The 19,849-nt window shown below is 39.9% G+C and overlaps 1 protein-coding gene across 6 annotated transcripts in view; it reads right to left on the bottom strand.

Annotated features, from left to right (window-relative positions):
• Positions 1-2,614: 2,614 nt before the first annotated feature.
• The window catches only part of FAM53A (family with sequence similarity 53 member A), a 69,052-nt gene continuing 51,817 nt past the window's right edge, over positions 2,615-19,849 (bottom strand). For all 6 annotated transcript variants that reach the window (XM_015624760.1, XM_033513755.1, XM_015624764.1 and 3 more), the window contains one exon: positions 2,615-3,807. In XM_015624760.1, coding sequence (XP_015480246.1) covers positions 3,484-3,807 — 324 coding nt within the window. In that variant the 3' untranslated portion in view covers positions 2,615-3,483. The remainder of the gene's footprint in view (positions 3,808-19,849) is intronic.

Genomic DNA, 19,849 nt, shown 5'->3' with positions numbered 1-19,849 from the left:
CATGTGCAGTGTCTCAGGTTGCACCTCTAAAATACAGGATTATCTTGAATCTCACTAAATACACTACTATTTGTAAACTATTTGTGAAGTCCAGCCTGAAGCTTTTCTACCACCACCAGGACCAGCTTTATTTGAAACTGCTTACAACTCTGAATTTGTGCAGTTGTTTCACCCTACCTATATTTAGTGCCTTGCTAAAAAGGATCTTGTCTTTCCCCATCTCCTCCCTGCTGCAACCATTTCTACAAGTTGCCAAGATTATTTTGAATTCTAAAAGCTATCTTATCTTTCACATCTGTCCAGCTTCCTGTTGACTGTAGATTTAACGTGAGTACTATTTTGTTATCCAGGTTGTAATAAAAATGAAAGATAAGTGACCTAGAGCAACTCCCTCAGCCCCACGCAACACGGCCTTCCGTTCTGACCCTGGGTGCAAGATGGAAGGAAACCACTCCCAGAGCAGAGCTGCTTACAGCCCACTCAGCTGCTTCCAAGCACAATTCAGTCTCTGAAACCACACTTTCCCTTTTTGCAAACCATCCTGTTTGCCACAACAGCCACTACACCATCCTATAAACAAGTGCAAAGGTGCCATGCTCATCATCTGTGATTTTGTTTTAGAGCAGGACATCAAATCTCATGGGGCAGATGGAAAGTCCAAGCCCACCCCATCTGAAGGAAGTTTCAACCAACAACTCCTTTTTGCTGTTGGTTCTCATGGGGGATTACACTGGAATCTACAGACAAAGTGCACAGATTCCTTCCAGCCAATTTCTTAATTTGCCAGTGTCACTGCACAGCTGTTCAACTGCTTATTTTCCTGTCACTGACTAACACGAGTCTAAACTAGATAATTACTACTTCCTACTGTCATGAAATTCATTCTTCAGTATCCAAACCCACTCCTTTCTGTTTGTTTCCATGAAAGGCCTATTTAGAGTTTTAACAGCTGGCTTAGCAGGAGACTGAGTCCTGTGTTACCATGAGCAAATGTATCTGTAACTTCCCTTGGGAAACCCCTTCCTGCTCTAAGGAGTGGGGTAGGAATGTGGCTTTGTGTGGACTGAAAACAGCACACCTACAAAAGCAATTCATAACACCACAGGCAGGCTGTATTTCAAAGCTAGAACAAATATTATCTAGTTGTCTATCCTTGCCTTTGCTTTATCAACATCTTATTGACAGCTTCAGCTCTTGTTATTTTTTCATTGACAATGCACATCTTAACCTCCTTCTATCTGTGTCCTCTGAGGCATTTTCTTCTTCTTCCAAAAGCTTGTCTTCCTTGGGGAAGGAAGAGCTAAATGGATTGCCACATTAGCTTTCTCATTCCATGCCATTCCACTTTTAACTAGTGCTTTCAAATAGGTAAATGAGCTTTTAAGTGATCCCAGTTGTACCATTGGCCTTTGCTACAATCCTGCCTTAAAGCTGCTTCACTTTTACTTACCTCTCTTGCTCGATTAATACACAGGGAGGAAAAGCAGTTCTGCAGCCAGCAACTGCAGTCCAGGAGTGAGCTGGGTTGTTCCATTACCACAGAGTCTCATCACCAGACTGCAGCACTTTTCCCAAACACCCATGAGGGGAATGAGCTGTACCTCATTCACTGTTTCTGGAGGAAGCACCAGGAATAGTGATCCTCCATCACATCCAATGGTTCCAAAAGGCTGTGTGTGCCAGCACCTGTCTGCTCTGTGCTGCCCCACAGCAAGCATCTGCAGGGTGAGACAGGACCAACAGGAGCTTCTGAAGGAACTCAAATCTTTGCTCCAACAGCAACTCCTTAATTTAATCATCTAGGAAAAGGAGGATGAGCAGCTTTACTGCTCCCACACAATATGCAGTAACACACCAAGAACCTGGCAAGTCTCTGCAGTCTTCTTGCACCTTACTACGCACACATGCCAGTATCAATAGCACAGATCATTGCCACTTGCAGTGGGAGCCATAAAAGAAAAAAGTTTAGAGCACCTTACTGAATACCCTATTAAAAATTTGTTTAGGTTCTGAGTTATGGACACTTGTTCAGTGATTAAGGGCCAATCCCTGTATGATCAAAGGCTGGCCCTAAGCACATGGCTGGATCCTGTATCACACCTTGCCACAGCCATCAGCACATCCCTCAAGATATTTTTTCATATTTTAATCATATTCCATTAGCTGACTGGTTGCTGTATTTCGGTTTTATGGCACAAGTTCCAGTAGGAGTTGGCTCATTTAAGCACACTAACTCAAATACCATGATGAGTGATGGACTCAAATACCATTATCTAAGTTTCCTTTGTCTCTCCCTTTTAACACCATTTTGAGATCAATTTCCTCCTTGTTGAGGAAGTTCCTTATTGCAACTGAACTAAAAAAATAAGTACGTGTTGCAAGAGTCTGCAATAAGTGCAGTATGACATTTGAGATTATTCCAGTAAATGTAATCTATTGAGACACCTTTGGGATCCAGCATGAGTTTTTCCACAGCTCTCCAGACAAACCTGATGTCACTTTTGTTTCAATTGACCAGGAATCTGCCCCTCCCCTCCATCAAATTCCACACGTAAGTACCACATTACAAAATCTACCACATTTTTCACAAGTAAAATCCATGAACAGACACAAGTGCAAAGCAAAATGTCATTTTATTTAATTCAAGGACTATTTTCCTTCTAGTATTGCTGAAGGGATCACCTCCTGGGGAATTGATCATTACAAAGTCCCTGTCTAAAAGTTCAAGTGCTCTTGTTGTACATTCTTTTGAAACACAGAAAACATAATGACCGAGTAGGTGGGCAGCTACTTGCAGTTTTAGCCCACCTAAATTAGCATTGCTTCAGGCTAGAAAACAATTCAAGTAGTAAAATAATGAAAAATGTTAACCTTTAAGGTCACTACCATATTTTGATCAAAAAGTCCTGAATGTATGAAAAGAACATTTGTACATGTTATGAAGTTGTTTTTTAACCAGACACTGTCAAAGATGGCAGTTAAGTATTTTGGACCAGTTGTCAACCAGATATTTAAGAGTTCTATCTGAAGGTTTATTACCAATTTCATTATGCAATTCACTTTTCACATTAAGCTCTTTAACAAAAGCAACATAGACCCGCACCAGAATCACTGTAGACAGATTTAGTTTAATAGAATGCCCTTCTGAAAATTCATTTCAAAATAGAGATGCTTTTTCTCCAGAACTGTAAAAGCCATAAAAATGCAAAATATTTGTTAGGAAATTTTTAATCAAAATTATTCCTTAATGTTCAAAATAACATTTAACCTCCTACTTTTTTGTTGTTGTTATCCACATATTGACCAATAGACTAAACAGGTAACAATGGTTCACGTTTTTCCCCCACCTGAAACATTTCTTCTAACACAGGCCCAAAGATAGGCAATACAGAGATTCAGGGACATGGATTATGCATGGCAAAGGTAATCCTCTATCACTTTAATTTAGAACAATTCTGATTCTAGCACACAACTTGGAGTCTCTCAGTTGTTTTCAATCTGCTCTAGGTCCAAGTCCCCACAGTCTAGAGGGAAGATTCCTTCTTCAGTGCTCTCACAATCACTCGTGTCCTCGTCGCTTTCGCACACTGCGTCGGCTTTCTTATAATCCCTTGTTTTGAAGCTACGTTGGCACGACCCGTGGTGCCTCCCTTCATCCAGCTGCTCTTTCATCGGGCTGGAGCCAGGGGTGATGATGTTCATAAGATCATTTGAGTCACATGGCGATGACACAATTGTCTTCATTTGTGTGTCATCATCATCATCTTCATAGTCAAGGGAGCAAAGACTTTTGGAATTTTTTAAAGTCTGCAATAAAAAAAAAAAAGAGAAACCATGACTATATTAACCATGACTGGGCAGGAGGAACAGAATAAATTCCTGAAATTCTTGAATGGTTTGAGTGTATGTACTCAAGAGTGCCACGTGTTTGAAGTAATCCTGGAAATGAGAGGCATGAAGATAGAGGAAGAATGGTATTTACTTACTACAGAGTCAGGCTTCATATAGATATTTTGCCTAGATGCCCATTTGTGAGAAAAACAGTCCCCTTCTTTTGCAGGAAGGTCTGAAAACCTCCTCTTGGTCAACTACATGAGGAAAGACAGACACCCACCCAAGTCTGCTGCATTGGGCTTCTGGCAAACCCAGAGCATTTGGTGACAGCAGCATTTAGGTCACACAGCTGCGCTGCAGCCTGGTCAACAATTAATTTCCCCTGCAGAGAATGAGCCCTCAGGCGTTGCCTCGGTGAGGCTGCCAGGACAACTGGCACATTTGGGTAATCTCAAACAGAAGAAACCCAAGCCTCTACTGGGAGCATCTTACTCCAGAGTCAGCTTGCTTGGCTTGTCTTTCAGCTGGGTACTGTCTGAACAAGAGCTCAGGAGCAATTCTGTTTTAAGTTCAAAGGATATTAAAACTAGAGGGGCACTCAACTTTATTTGTACAATGGCAAAAGAAAAGAAACACTCAGTAAATGTGCAACCTCTGTACCAGAGATAAAGGAAAAATGCCTAAGCTTCTCATGGAGCTCTAAGGGATCCTTGTCTAGAATCCAGAGAGAGCATTTAAAAAAAACACAAATACACAGAGAACAAGACTTAAAATTTAACAAGAGAGAAACTTCCAAATTGTGCCTCATGCAAGCACCCAGTGAGAGGAAGGTGACATAGCCAGGGCTCCTCTGAGAGGTGGTGCAAGACAGAATAATGTCACACTCATTTTCAGTCTCTCACTGGTTAAGTGACTCCAGTCTCATACATGGCAATCATTGTATTACAAGGAGATCCACAGGGAACAAGACCAACTTTCACACCCATTTCCAGCTTCCTCCCCCAATTTGTCATTTCTTAAGTATTTTATATTTGTTTATTTGAAATGGGAACATTGCAACATTCCTAGTATGCTGTATTCCAGATGCTCTTCCAGAGAACAGTGTAATGGCTCCTGCTTCACCAAGGCATATCAGCACCCACATATGGGGCTTTCCAGTATCTTTGGGTGTTTTTTAAACAAAACTTCACAAATTCAGAAGGAATTTGAATTATCCTTGTCTACAAAGGTTAAAAGAGGAAAGCTCACAAGGGGGAGGGTATTAGCCTGATCCCTGAGGTTATGATGTTACATATGGAACACCTTGCAGACAATCCCACTGCAGACAATGCCACGCTGCAAGGTCATACAGTCCCTTGGTCATTCCTACATCAAATCTACACGGCAAGTTCACAGGAGGGAAAGCTCAGGTAAAGGTAAAAAGCAGAGCACTCAAGTGTGGAGCTCAGTCCCAGGCAGGCTAAGGGTGATCAGCAGCACTGGGATGGGATGGTGGCCCCATCACTGGTACCCCTCCACAGGGAGGGCACTGCAGCAGCATTCCCTGAGCCTGCAGCACATTTAACACACCAACACATTACTGATCACAGGCTTGCTTTGCTCCTCCCCTGTTCAAACAGCTTTCATACCTCACAACACACATTAGGTGATTAGTTAAGTCATACATTTATACATTTCCAGCTAGGAAGATCTATAAGGGATAATCTGGTTTGTTTGAACAGACAAACAAGATTTCATCTAGGAGTTGATCTGTCTAACTCCAAGGCCTGCATCCAAAGATGAAAAAACATTACTGCTGGTCATAGTTCTGTCAGGAGAAATTCAAAGTCTTTGTCAGCTGTGGTTAAAGCCCATATCCAATTTTCCATGTGACTAACACTGCATGTGACTAACACCAACAAGATAAATAACCTTGCATGATCATAAAGATTTCTATTTTCAAATTTCACTCCCCTGTGAAAACAGCTTTGGTATAATATACATCCCAGTTTTCAAAATGCTTCTGTACAGCTCACAGCTTATTCAAGTAGAAACATTTGAGAACATCTGAGTTTCTTTCTATGACTAACAGGTAAAAATTTCTCTCATATTTACTTCAAGCAAACCAGTATATTTTTAAAATAAAAAAAGTTAAAGTATATTTTAATCCTAAGTCTCTCTCATTGCTTTGAAAAACACAAGATGTGTTCTATCTCCATATATGGGACAATATTTTCAGTTCTTTAAACCTATAGTAAGTACTGGGAGGGAAAGGAACCAAATAAAGAAAAGCTTTGAAAGTTCTGCTTTCAGTGCTTTAGAAAGGAATTCCTGAGTCCCCCTTCAAAATATCTTTTATTCAATTTACTGCTAGAAATTAATCCAACCACACAGCTGTCTTTCTAGAAGGTTTGTGTACATAAATGGAAAATTGCCTGTTAGCTGTACTGTGCTGAAACCACTTGAATGGGAACTTTTAGTCGGTTTCAACACAACAGCAAGTGCATTCAACTGGTTCTTTGTTCACCCACTTGTCACAACCTCACCAAACTAAAAATAGGTGGATTTATTATCTCGCAGCACAATCCAGCTCCTTTCACAAAGCAAAAGGTAGAAATTGCAATGCATTCAGGCCCTCTGAACTGCAGCTTTCCATGTTACACTGGTACAGTACCACACCTTTCAAGAACAATTGTGCTCAGTGGGGAGCCTGCGAGTACTTGCTCAATGGTCCTCATTTTATAAAGGATGCTGGACTAGCAAGACAAAAGAGTCCACAGTTGGCAATGGATAGAACTCAATCAGCTAGAAGTATTCTTTTGTGTGATGGAAAAAAAAGAAAAAAAAAAAGAACCTCAGAGTTTTAAAAGAAGTGAGGCGATAAAATGTCTGAATATTAAGAAAAAAACCCCAACTTTGTACCAAAAACAATGGTGGGGGAAGGAAATAAAAGAAATCTCTCTAGACCCTTGCCATACAAAGCAAACAAGAAAGGCCCAGGGCAGCTTGAAAGGAAGCTAATGTCTGTACTCTTTATTAAACCTTCAGTTCAGAAACCCGTAATACATCACTTTCCGAATATAAGCAGCAATAAAAAGGTTGTTTTTGTTTTACTAACAAAACTAGAGCATTTGCTACAGTAGTCAAGGGAAAAAAATAAGACATTTATGTGCATGAAAACCTGGTGTATAATGGGAGCTGCACTTCTCATGCTTCTCCCCCCGAGCCCCCATCACCCTCCAAGTCCACCCCTCAGCTCTGAGTGGGGTGAAGATCCAGCTGCTCTGAAGAGGTGCAGCTGCAGCAGCTGGCACACACTGAGCAGCAGAGGAAGCCTCAAACCACCCTCAGCCCATCCTATTGCTTTGTCAGCACCAGTTATCACCGCAGGATGGGCTGCTCCCTGAAGTCACAGACTTAGGAAGAGAGGGAATTCATCAGTGTAATCAGACTGGTTGTTTGGCTTGCTTCCTGTCCCATCCTGAGACTCGTCCCTATGATGGCACAAGAGATGCTGCTTTAAGGCTGGCACATGGGATTTCTTGACTGTTAAGGTCTCCTTACCAGTAATAAGAAATACATGGATGGTGCAGTGGTCTTCATAATGAGGAAAGTCTGGAATTTCCTGGAGTATCAGCATCTAACCCAAGAGCAAAACACTGAAGTAGCAGAACCCAAGCATGGAGCAATATGTGGCTTTTTTGTTCCTTCCGTGTATCCAGCCAGTTGAGGGAGATGGGGCAAGTTAGAGAGGCTGCACTTCTCCCTTTGGGAGCTTCATGGGTCCTTACTTCACTTCCTTGATTTATGTTTCCTGTAGATTAGTGAGACTGGCTCAAAAAATGCCTCTACTGATGGTAACTCAAAGTTCAGATCAGAAGCACCACAAACAGCACAATGCATTCACTGGTGTCTCAGACACCAACCTGTCCCCAAAGAGGTCACAGTGGAGCCTCAGTAACAACAAAACCCAACCATAGTACAAATTGGTTGTTTTAAGAGATTCCATTCAGTGAAGCTGAGGAGGAGGCTTAAGGAAGAACTTTATAAGAAGTGACACAAAAGCCTGGTGCTGAGCAGCTCTCAGTCATACTGAGAACAAACCATCACCTGGCTGACATCACATCCAACCACACACAGATGTGAAGGGTGCCCCTCCCTGTAAACTGAATTTTCACATCAGGCACCTAATTGCTTACATTAACACCTTCACCTGTAATAATTCAGAGATATGTTGGAGATATGTACACTGTCTACTGTAAACGATTAAAAATGTCAGCTGGTTGTATAGATTAAAAAACATCCCATCACAGTCCTAATCCCTGCATCTTCTACTATGCATGAAGTGAAAAATAGTACGAAAAAATGCTGTGTTTATGTAACAAACTATTAATCTTTCTGTAGAGTAAATCTCTTGACATTTGACTCTTTTCTGTCTTGAATTGCACTGAGCATTCTGTGAACACTCCAATGTTTGCAGATAACCTTTGCTTTCAAGAAACTTGCAGCTGAGTAGAAATGCTGCTTCACTGGTACAAAGTGGTGCTGACAGGAGGAAAACAATATAGCATTCTCCATGATGTTATGTGCTTGAGGCTTGCTAATGCACTAGAAGTTAAAACCCAAAGTTAAGTGTGAAAGAATCTCTCTGTTCAAACAAGAAATTAAAAGGTGTAGAAATACATTAGCTTTTATAATTCAAGTGTCTAGGTATATACTTCAGGTCCAAAACCACTGCAGAATTTTTAAGTTACGCATTTGAAGTAAATCACAAGAGCCATAATTATTTTTCTTGCACCAGCTTAAAAAAAAAGTAGTGAACAAAAATATTTCCATTTATGTATTATGTGGAAGCCATCAAATCATAAGAAAATTCCTGATACCTTCAAGGGCAAAATCAAGTCTCTCTTCAATTTGATTTGAGAACCAAAGATGCTGTTCTCTTTTTTAAGCTCTGTAGTTATCCCTTCATTTTCCTGGAAATTTGGCATGCACTTTTATATATTAAAAAGGCAATGTTTATGTCATCATCTATAGCTAGTAATCAGAAAAGAACTGGAATACTGGATATGAATGAGAAAGAGCAAACAGCCTCTAACATTCTGCCATGTAATTAGACACTGAACTATAATAGCCATTCCTTCCAGCAGAGAAAGAATTACTGCTGCAATTCTTGTAGTCTAATAAGGTAAAACTCTATTTGCAATGCCAAAGATCCAGTTAAAAATCAATATAAGCTGACAGCAATACACAGCAGTATGGCTACAGCTTGAAATGACAATTGTTCAGTGCTTTGTCTCTGCTGTATCTTCAAAGATTATTTTAATTTTTTAGATGTAGGTGTCCAGGAAAGGAAGGAAACTGCCATCAACTCATTTCACATCAGATGCTAAACAGCATCATGATGTAACAGGCTTTCATCTCCCTCTAGCCAGACTGTTCTAGATTTAAGTGTGCAGCTTTCTGGTGTAGTCTACCATGAAAGTTGATCTATTTATTGGCCTAGATATTTATGCTCATACTCTAAATTGTGCCACAGTGTCCTTATAAGTTTTGTTTATAAGCTGCAAGAACCTATGATTTAATTTGGCTTTCTATTTAGTGCTATTAGTTGAAAAAAAATAATGACTTAAAAAAAATAGGTTAAATACTGAATTTATCTAATTATGCTCAGATATGCCAGAATACAAGGCTGCTTACTGTGTGAAGTAACTGAGAGAAACCACTGGAATAGTTTAAGTATCCAAGTGAGAAAAATAAAATGCACAAATACTGGGGGACAGGAGGGGAAATCGGGGTCAGTTCCTGATTGAACATCACTGCACCCACACAGGGTCCCCTGCACTGGTGAGGGGATTTCGGGCACTGCAGCCTACTCACCTAGTTAGGAAACTTGTAGGACCCAATTAACATCACTGCTCTCACACCACAATCCAAACAGTCAAGCTGGAGGCATGGCAGATCCCAAATACATCAGGGATTACAAATACCATGGATTGAGTTCAACCCAAATACCTACACCCCCTTGCCCCAAACTCAGACTCAAAAATCATCCATCATGGGCACTGCACATATGATAAATTCCACACGCAAACTAAATATCCTCTCAAACAAATTTTTCCTTTTAGTGGTTAGCAAAGATGATCTGAACAACTGAGAGCATCCCCAGGCCCCCTCAGAGTTATCAGCTCACCCCTCTCATGCTTATAGAGTTCATGCGCTCATTGAAGTTCCAACATTAAGTAATGTAAGAAACTAAAGAATTTAATTAGATTAAATAAAAGTTTGTCTGCCTAAAAGTGTTCAAACTGAATTTAAGCAGACACACCAATACTGTCATTTTGTAGTCATTCCTTTAAAAATTAAATTTTGGTTGGATTGGGCAATTCAGCACAGGAAACTCAGTGCTGGGGTTTAGCAGCTACTACAAGGTCAGGACCATTCGTCTCAGGAGTTAACTGTTGTTTGCTTTTAAAGACAAATTGAAACCTAAGCAAGTTAATGCAGTGCTTAATGTAATAGAGTCAAGAATATGATTCAGCACTAGTGCTAACATGGAGAGGGTGAATATACACAGGAATTTTCCCCTTTATAAAGCCCAGACCAACATTAAACCACATTTTTAAAAATTTACAGTATGGAATTTTAATCAATATGTTAGCCTCTTAGATTTTCTAATTCAGTGGATTTGTGAACTGCAACCTTTTACCTTCTCAGTTTAAGTATAAATCACGCAAGCTTTTATTGTAAGAACGTGGAATTACTCTCTACAAACATCAGGCCTACCTATTTCACCTGCATGTAATTAAGAGAAAGTTTCAGCTATTCTCAGGACCAGGCACCTACAGATGCTATGAATTATGCCATTAGCTACAACAGAGGGGGCTCACACAGAGGATTTAACTCTTCTGAAGTGACTAATAATCAATACAGTGCCAAAGTGTAACACAGTGACATTGCTTTGTTTTGCTGAATAATACTGCATAAAAGGCTTGGGCCAGGGAGAAGGTTAAAGCCAAATAGGACAGTTCCCAGATACAGCAGCAGTGTTCATCTGAAATGCACCCATGCATTAAAATAGAGGTTTCTTCAAAGACAAATAACCACCACAGAAAAAAAAATATTCCAAAGGGTGCTGAAAGAGCAAGGAAAGGGCCTGGATGATGGATTCTTGCTGTGGTCTTGCTTCAGCAACAGCTGCAGTCAGGGGTCTCTGAAGTGACACAGAAATTCTTCTGCCTTAAGGTTAACCAGTGTCTTTGCACACCTTCAACCAGATTTTCCTACTGGCTGCTTGACCCTAAGCACAGCTCTATCATGGACAGTGAATTTATTCCTCTTATGGATAGACTGAGGAGCTGAACAATATGGAACTGGGCCTTTACTGTGCTTGAGCTGCACAAAACTCGAGAGGCTTTGGTCTGGCAAATCCAATCAGCCAACAGCACTAATGAGCAATGGTGTGATGAACAAACAGCTGCATCACTTGTGTGCATACAGGGATGATAAACACATCTGGTTTTGTAGTAGAAGGACACAGAGGGAAACAATGTAAGCACATGCTCTCTCCCAGCAGAAGTGATTCATGCTTTGCCAGAGTCATTCCCTCTTTTCCTATTCAAGAACTATTACCTTTCCTTTCAGAAAGAAAACAGGCTGTGGAAGCAAGAAACAGCTTAAACTGTGTATTACCATCTTCCTTAGTTATATGACAAAATAGTTGTATGAAGACTTAGTTTAAATCAAATCTAACTAATACATATGAAAGATGCCTCTATTTTTCCACATTTTAGACTGGGAAATAAGAAAGCACACACACATCATTAACATGAGCTACACACACACCCCTGAACAGAAACACAGACACAAAAGGAGCAGCACAAGAAAACTGCTTAACAAGACTATGATTGCTTGCAGTACCATCTATCTCTCAGTGTTCAGCATTCAGGATCCAAAAGCAAAGACCACCCTGGGTAGTCAAAGCCTTCTGATGTATTATTCCTCTGACAGAGGAATTAACAGACTACAATCAGCTCTGAAACAACATAAACAAAAAAGTTACCTCCAACCCCAGGAGTTTTAATAACTTTCTCAGCCTCTAACTAGATACATTTAGATGAGAAAAAGCTGTACCTGTGCTTCCACAAAACTCTAAATAAAAAGTGACATTTCAAAGTTTGCTTTGCCATGCCAAACTCTGCTCTCAAGTAACAAGGTTTACATTGACTGATTATGCACTGGAGTAACACAGGACAGGATTTGACCCTTGTAGCTTCAAAACATGACCATACTGGCTTCATTTCCTGCTATTTACATGTCATCTATTTTACAGAGAAGTTCTATTCCTGAGAAGTTTAGCCAAGGTCTTATTCCTTCATGGCTTTGCTATGAGCTGCAAACAATTACTTTAACAACTGAATCACATATGCACCAACTGCTGCAGTGTACATCCATGTACCAACTTCTCTTAAAAATTCCTTCATGTTCTCTTTCCATTTTATTTTTATCCTCAGGTCAACTGTTAAGTTGATATGATAGGTCAAACTTAGGAGAAATTAGAGAAGAAAACTCCAAATCCTGATTCCAATGCTGCCCTCATTAGCTACTGACAGATGTCAGACTCACCTATATTATTGGGTTATGCTGGAACTCCATCATAACTAGCATTTTAAGGGATTCTATAATTGGGCCATAAAGTTCACTTCTGCCAGGGGGAGGGGATGGGAAAAAAAAGGAAAACTACCCCATCAGCTTGGGAAAAGTTCCCCCTTCTTCAAGTCAACTTTCAACTAGAGGAATATTTGTCCAAAACAAAGCCCTAAGATCTTGCTATGCAAGTGCACAGAGGGACACACGGGCACAGACACACACAAAGCACAAATGCTTTAACAGTAAATTCTTCCAGGAGCATTAATTTGAACTGTAGGTGGACCTTTAGCACTAATTATTTCCAGGGACAAGTTACACTGAAGACAATGTGTTTAAGAAGAACAGAATTAGTACCAGAGATTAAAGGTGAATGGTGCAAGGACTGCATTTTCCTAGCTCAGTATCCGATTTTGTACTATTCGAACGTTTTTGAAATAATGTGGTTCAGGAAGTGTTCCTGACATTAACTGACGATACTGCTATATATTTTTAATACTAAGTTAACCTGCACTAAAATTTCTGTTTGAGAAACAGAATTCAGACACGTTTGTTTATTGGTTCAAATACCAAAGCTGACAACATGTCAGCAGTTGATGCTCAGTATGTTTTTTTAAAAAGTCAGGAAACCATATATGTGGTCCTTTATCCTTCAGTGCAACACATGTTTTAAAATACATCATACCAAGTCAGACAAGAAGTATACCCAACTTGTGTAAGGCACAGACAATGCTCATATTACTAAAACTTTGAGGTAACACTAAAACTGAGCTCAATCTCTCACTATACAGCCTCAGTTTTGTTCTATTGTGCAGTAAATCCAGAATTTGCATGAAAAAGCTGCAACATTCAAAAAACCTGTTCATTTAATTATCACATGTGCTTGGTTTTAAAGATGAGGATCTGTTTATGCTACCCCAGCTTGCAGACTTCCTTGCATACCATGAAGGCCTTGAGTTTTAGTCACATGGTTACTAATATAATGAAAACTGAAATCAGGAAACTCATCAGAAGTCTCATTTACTTAAAATTCCTTTTCTGCTAATATTTAAGTTTTATTGCAAAGCACATATCATCAGAATAAAAATAAATGAGTACTTTCATATATAGAAACAGATGATCTATTTGATTATCTGCAGCTCACCTTAGCATTAAACCATCACCTCCCAGATCACTTGTGCAGAAAACATCTCCTTATTAACTCTAATCCATTAGAAGTTGTATGTAACAGCAACTTAAGAACAGAACAAACTTCAATTTGTATGTACTTGAAAAAACACGTAAGCAAGCTATTATTTCCCATCCTAATGGAAAAACTGACATCACTAAGTGATGTAGAGAAATTACAATCAGTTCATTTTCACAGGCTTGAGATATCTGTTCTGCTTTTATCACCCCTATGCACCAGCGCATACACGCAGCAGGAATTGATCAATGCAATGCAAGACTAACAAAAGACCAAGTGACAGTTAAATTTAGGACTTCTCCAAGTGATTTTAATAAACCTCTCTGCAGAGAAAAGCCTCAGATGAATCAACTTGGTTTAACGTCTCTCTTAGATGATGATGCATCAAGTCAGAAAGTGACTGTCAAAAAGCAAGGGAAGTTCCACAACAGGTAATAGTATGGAAGAACAAGGTCTAGTTTCAGACTTCAGTCCTTGCATTCAGGTACAACAAAAACCTACTAATCTATTAATTTGATTAACATGTTATAAAAAATACTGAATATTTAAAGAACCCTCTCCCTGAATTACCCAGAGTTAAATTCAAAGATGTACAACTTATTTTCCTAATAAATTTCTGAAGATTACACTGGGATTTTATTTTTTGCCAAAAAATTCTGGAAAAAAGTTCCTGTATCAACGATGAGACACTACTCAACATTTCTGCTAGCCATCACCTCTTGCAATTTAGAGCAGAGGAAAAAAAACAACTTAATCCCCTGCCACCTGCCAAAACCCAGATGGTAAAACCTGAGAAAAGAGCTCTCACCTCTCTTTAAACCCTTAGGCACATGAACTATAAGTTTAACGCTGAACCATAGCTCTTAACTCAGTATTGTTTTCCAAACAACATCACCAATAATTTTAGCATTATCCAATTTTCTGGTGGGATAAGTAATAATTAAAAAAGAAATATCCACAGCTGGCTGAAACCTGGCATGTGAGTCAATAGATGGCCCCTTTCTTTTCTCATAATGTCAAACGCAGCTGGTCTGGTACTCATTAGCTCTTTCAGCAATGAATACTTATTGTACATACAGGAACTTGCAAGAAAGGAAAAGCAACTCTGCAGCAGATATTTCACTGCCTCCTCTTCTCCTCAGCACGTTGCTCACAGGAAAGTAACACAAAGCCATAAACACACAGGCAGTGCTGACTGCAGGTATGGCAAAACAACACAGCGATGAGCAGCTCTGGCTATCTGCAAGATATTTGTTACAGAATCCATTCACAAAAGAGGGGGAAAACCTCCATCCTTAATGAGATTTCCTTTTCTTCACACTCCTCAGGGCTTATACTCCCTCACTGTCAGAGCACAGGGAACCTCCAGCACAAGGGCTCACTTCATTAAATGCCATTTTGGGCCTAATTTCACATTGTGACCCACTCTGCCGAGGCAAAGAAAGCAAAACGCCAGATGCTCTCTGTGCCTGCTACCTCAGCAGCGTTCCATTCTCTGCTCCAAAAAACTTCCAGGCATCCATTCAAAACCAAGTACCCCCAGCATGGTCTGTCCTGTCACAGGACAAAGTGCTGGCTTGTCTTCAGCTCACTTTTGATGCTTGCCTATCATCTCCCAGCCCAGCCTACTCCTATCTCCTTTCCTTCTTCCCAAGCCTGCTGGAATTTGAACTTTAAATGGACGCCCTCCATGGCAACAATAGATAAAAAAGGAGCCTTTGATTGTTCATGCGTTGCAGAAAAGAAAGGAAGAGATTCATCCTGGCTGCAACCTAGCAGAAACTCATCAAGCACGGCTCCCCTTCCATTGCAATGGGATGCCTGAGCCTGTAGCTACTCATTCAAGCTCCCTGCGTCTGTTTCCATTCAAAGAGGATGAATTCTTCAGGTTTCCCCTGTTAAGGAATTAAATGTTGATCCTGTGAATGAAGGGCAACACCAAGCTTGGAAAGCTGCCAAAAGGTTCTGTAACACTCAGCAGTTTGGAGTTAATTCAATACTTATTGATACCTAGCAGGATTTATAGCTGCATTATTTATAAGGGGTGGGGGGAATCACAGAGCCATATTTAGATCTCAGTAATAGACTATTTTTAGCACCATCTGTTTTTCTAGTTTGTTCCCTTGCTTAGGCAAGAACATACTTTTATCCAGCTCCCTCTTCCTTGCCTATTTAAAAAAATCCACAGAGTCTAAACCAAAGCACAAGTTAGGATCACTTGAAATGTTTATTGTGCAGCAATCCTCCTAATCATGTTCTGGAAATCAAACCTGCTGACTAAGGACAGTCTTGGGCTGATGTAACACTATATGTTGTCTTCACAGAACTGAGCAGATTTTTTTAATGTACAGGGCAATGTGCTTCACACAAAGGAGGTTACTATCTGGAAAGAAACAACTGATCATTAACTGCATTAAGCCATCTGAAAAGTGGTTCACAACTCCTGGCAGTGCTTTTCTGGGACATAGTTGCCAAGTTTCACCCTCATTAAACACATAGATTTTTTTTGGATTTTTTTTTTCTTTTTGTCACAAGTACTTTCTGCCAGGGCAGGCTGCTGTTAGAGGGGGAAACAAATCATAAGCAGCTGCTGCAAGCACCTTGTTTCAGAGATGAGTTTCAAGCTGCAGCTGTTACACACTCAAAAGCTCCCCTAAACCTCAAATTACCTCTTTGAGTTTACACTGATATTCTGCTTTTAGTATGTGACACAACACCAGTGGCTGCAGCATGACAAGGGACAGAATGAAGGGACTGCTGGTTCCTTGAACTCAGAGAAGCAAGGCTTTGGGTACTTCATGCTAATTAAGTTCTGAGAAATGTACTTGATAGCAACAATATATTCATCTTACCCTCCTGGCTCACAAATGTTTTGTTTTTACCCAAACAGTAGCAAATATTTAAAAGTTTTACTGTTAACTGTGTCAGATTAAGAAATTTTAGTGTAGAACAAGGCAGAAAACTCACACAAAATATGAGTTCACAGAGTTCTTACTTGTTACAAAGGGCAGCAGCAATAAGGGTTGCAAACTGGTTTCCTTGCCTTGCAGCACACATCAAGCACTCCTAGGAAAGACTGCATGCAGCAGAAAACCAAAATAACTCCCAGCATGTAGTACATAGGTCAAAATTAAATTCTACAAATGCACAACAGACACAGACACTATAATGGGCTCAAATAAAGTCTTGAGGGCTTTGAAGCTTTCAAGCAATCAATATTATTAATAGAATATTCATTTGGCAATGGCATTATGCAACAATAATTTCAGTGTGAAGGAAATATAACACTGCTGCCCACCCAACAGCCCCTGGGATGTTTCCTCCCACTTCACTGGTTTTTGGTTTTTTTGTTGTTTTTTTTTTTTAAATGGAGGAAACAGGACCCAGCACATCTAACAGCAAGTACAACAACCTGCCAGGTACATGGAAAGGTTCCTTGGCAGCACAACACACAGACAGGCCATTCCCAGGATCAGAGCCAGGATGGTGAAGTCTGTTCCTGGTGAGAAGCAGCTCCACAAGCCCCAGCAGTAACCACAGTGTCCCATCTGCCAAAGCTCCCCACTGATGTGACAAGTGGTCTGTCCCTCTCTAGGGGAAAAAGCTCCAAATCTGTGCTGCTTGGAGAGGACACCTCTCAAAGGACAGTCGGCCTCAACTGAGGGAGCTCAATAAAAGCTGTTCAAAGGACAGAATCTGTCTGCAGTACTTTGAGTGGCCACACAAAGCACATGGACAAAAGCCAGCACATACAGTAACTGTCGCAATAAATTTAAGATTTATTGCCAAGTATGTTTAAGAGTAAAAACTAAGATTACAACTTGTAGTTCAATTCCCTAAGGCTGTTGCATAACCTGCAAATATATTACAACATAAGAGCAAACTAATACTGGTGATTAACCAGGAATATAATCAGAGGATCTGGAAATCTTCAAAAATGCAGCTTTGTTGCAAGCCTTATAGCAAAGCATCCAACTTTTATGGGGGGAAGGATGCTCACTTGTTTGCACATAAACATACACTTCTGTGAAGATTTGGAAAGTGTAACCTACCTGATTCCTTTTACAAAGCTGACACCTTATTAGCTAGTACATATACATATCTAGCATGATTCTGCATTCAGACAGGACTATAGGGATAGATGAATCAGTCTCAGAAAGCAACTGCAGAAAATGGCAGAAAGATCCAGGATCAGGCTCATTAGGATCTGTCCATCCAGCCTTCTCTTACACACCAGATGGCTCTGGAAAGACAACAATCATCTGTCCTTAAAAATCAGTGATCACAAAGAAAGGGCTTTGTGACTAACTCTCCAGTCCATACCCATTAGAGGGGTGGCTGGGTGCCAGTGAAAGGAACTGTAGCAAGTCAGAAGAATCTCTACAAACTCCATTTATACCCTAGTCCATTCTAGGATCTCTCCCCTCTACCCCAATAACTAAGGGACCTGGGATCCACATGCCAACACTTTCACAAGCCTATGTGAAATTGATCTACAGCTGGTTCTAACTGTATCAAATTATATACTGGCAAAAAACCATGAACCATTAAGAGACTGGTATCTTATCCTACTTAAGTAGCTAATAATCTATAAGTGAAGTCTGATCTTTACTATCTTGAACTTCCAAATTTAAAAATAATGCTCCAAAAGCACTGAGGTAGTTTGAACAAAATGTGACTTTTTAAAAAATTCATACAATAAATGTATTTTTTAAACCTCAGTAAGTTTCTTACCACCACTTAGCATTTTGAACAGTATTACTTCAGTCCTCATGATGATCATTACTCAGCAACATGTTTCCATGTCAAGGTCTCCAATAGCAGAGCACAGTGAAAAAAGTACAGAAAGGCCTTTTAAGATATAAATGAGGTGTGTGTGTGCTCTGTAAGCAGACACACAAATCTTTATCTCCTGACACTAGTCAGAATAAAAGTATCAATACTAGCCTACAAGGTCACTAACATTAACTAATTCAGTGTTAATAATTCCTCATTTGGAGTGGTATCACCCTTGTTCCTCCTAGTAGAAACATTTTATCATGACATGCATACAAAATTCCCTGACAACATCCAACAGTTCACCATTTTCTACAATTGCTGTTTTTACACAAGCACATGCTGGCTTATGTCCACCACAAATGTCTGGAGGCCATCTGAATGAGCTTGTGTTACACTTTACTCAAGATAAAGGTGGGAATCTGACTCTTTAGTTGTTAAGATTTAAGAAGAGGATACATACTTCAGGTATTGCAAGTATGCTTTACAAAGGGTTCCTCCTACCCCCATCAAACAGAATAATGTATTTACCAGATTAACCACACCCAAAAGTTTAATCTAATTATTTTTGAATCAAACTGTATCACTACAAGATGCAACAAAAACACTACACTTGACATGCAGGTGGCCCCATTGACCTGAGGACCTGTTTCTCTTAAAACAGAATTCTTTCTGCTGCCCACTCTTGCAGGGAGAGGACACCTCCTGCAGAGCTCAACCACCACAGAACAGAGGTAAAATAATCTGAGTTTAAACCTGGGTTTTGTCAAAAGGAGATGAAAACAACCAGACAGTTTAGATCTCGAAGGTTTTATTGGTGCCTCAAAAGATAGCAATCAATTAAATTCTTTCCAGAACTGAAGCCATTCAAGATTATTAATTACTACCTAATTACTCAAGGTCCATGCTTTCTGCTGTTAAAGGACCTCAGGCTCAGTAACAGAAAATTGTCATTTCTTCTTATGGTTATTCAAACTCTCCATGAGGTGTCCTCTCCCCAGGAGAGCAGAAAGAATTCAGTTCTTTTAGAATATGGATTCCAGAGAACAGTATTTTTCAACATGGAGCATATATATACTTTAGTTGTAAGTCTGGAAGTGAAACACTCCACTGCAAAGTGCTTTTGTTCATATTAAATTCCATTATTACTTTCCTACTCACCTGACAAAGTACTTCTATTTAACAAGCTTAAGGGCCATTTACCAACCCAAATGCACACTTGCATGCCCTGAAAACACACCTTACTGTGCCAACTTTGTCAGCTTTGCAAAATTGGAAAAAGCAAGTTTATTGCTCTGGGACATGCAATTTTAACAAGCCTTGGAAATTCAACTTAAAAAATTTTTTGGTTCTATAGTAACACAGGCTTAAGTTACAAGAGTTACACAACCAAAATAATATTAAATGCTCAACAAAATGGCCTGTGCA

This window comes from Parus major, chromosome 4 (assembly GCF_001522545.3).
Source record: "Parus major isolate Abel chromosome 4, Parus_major1.1, whole genome shotgun sequence".
Taxonomy (NCBI): Eukaryota; Metazoa; Chordata; class Aves; order Passeriformes; family Paridae; genus Parus; species Parus major.
Note: the sequence above shows the minus strand (reverse complement) of the source record. Positions and strands in the feature narration are given on the sequence as shown.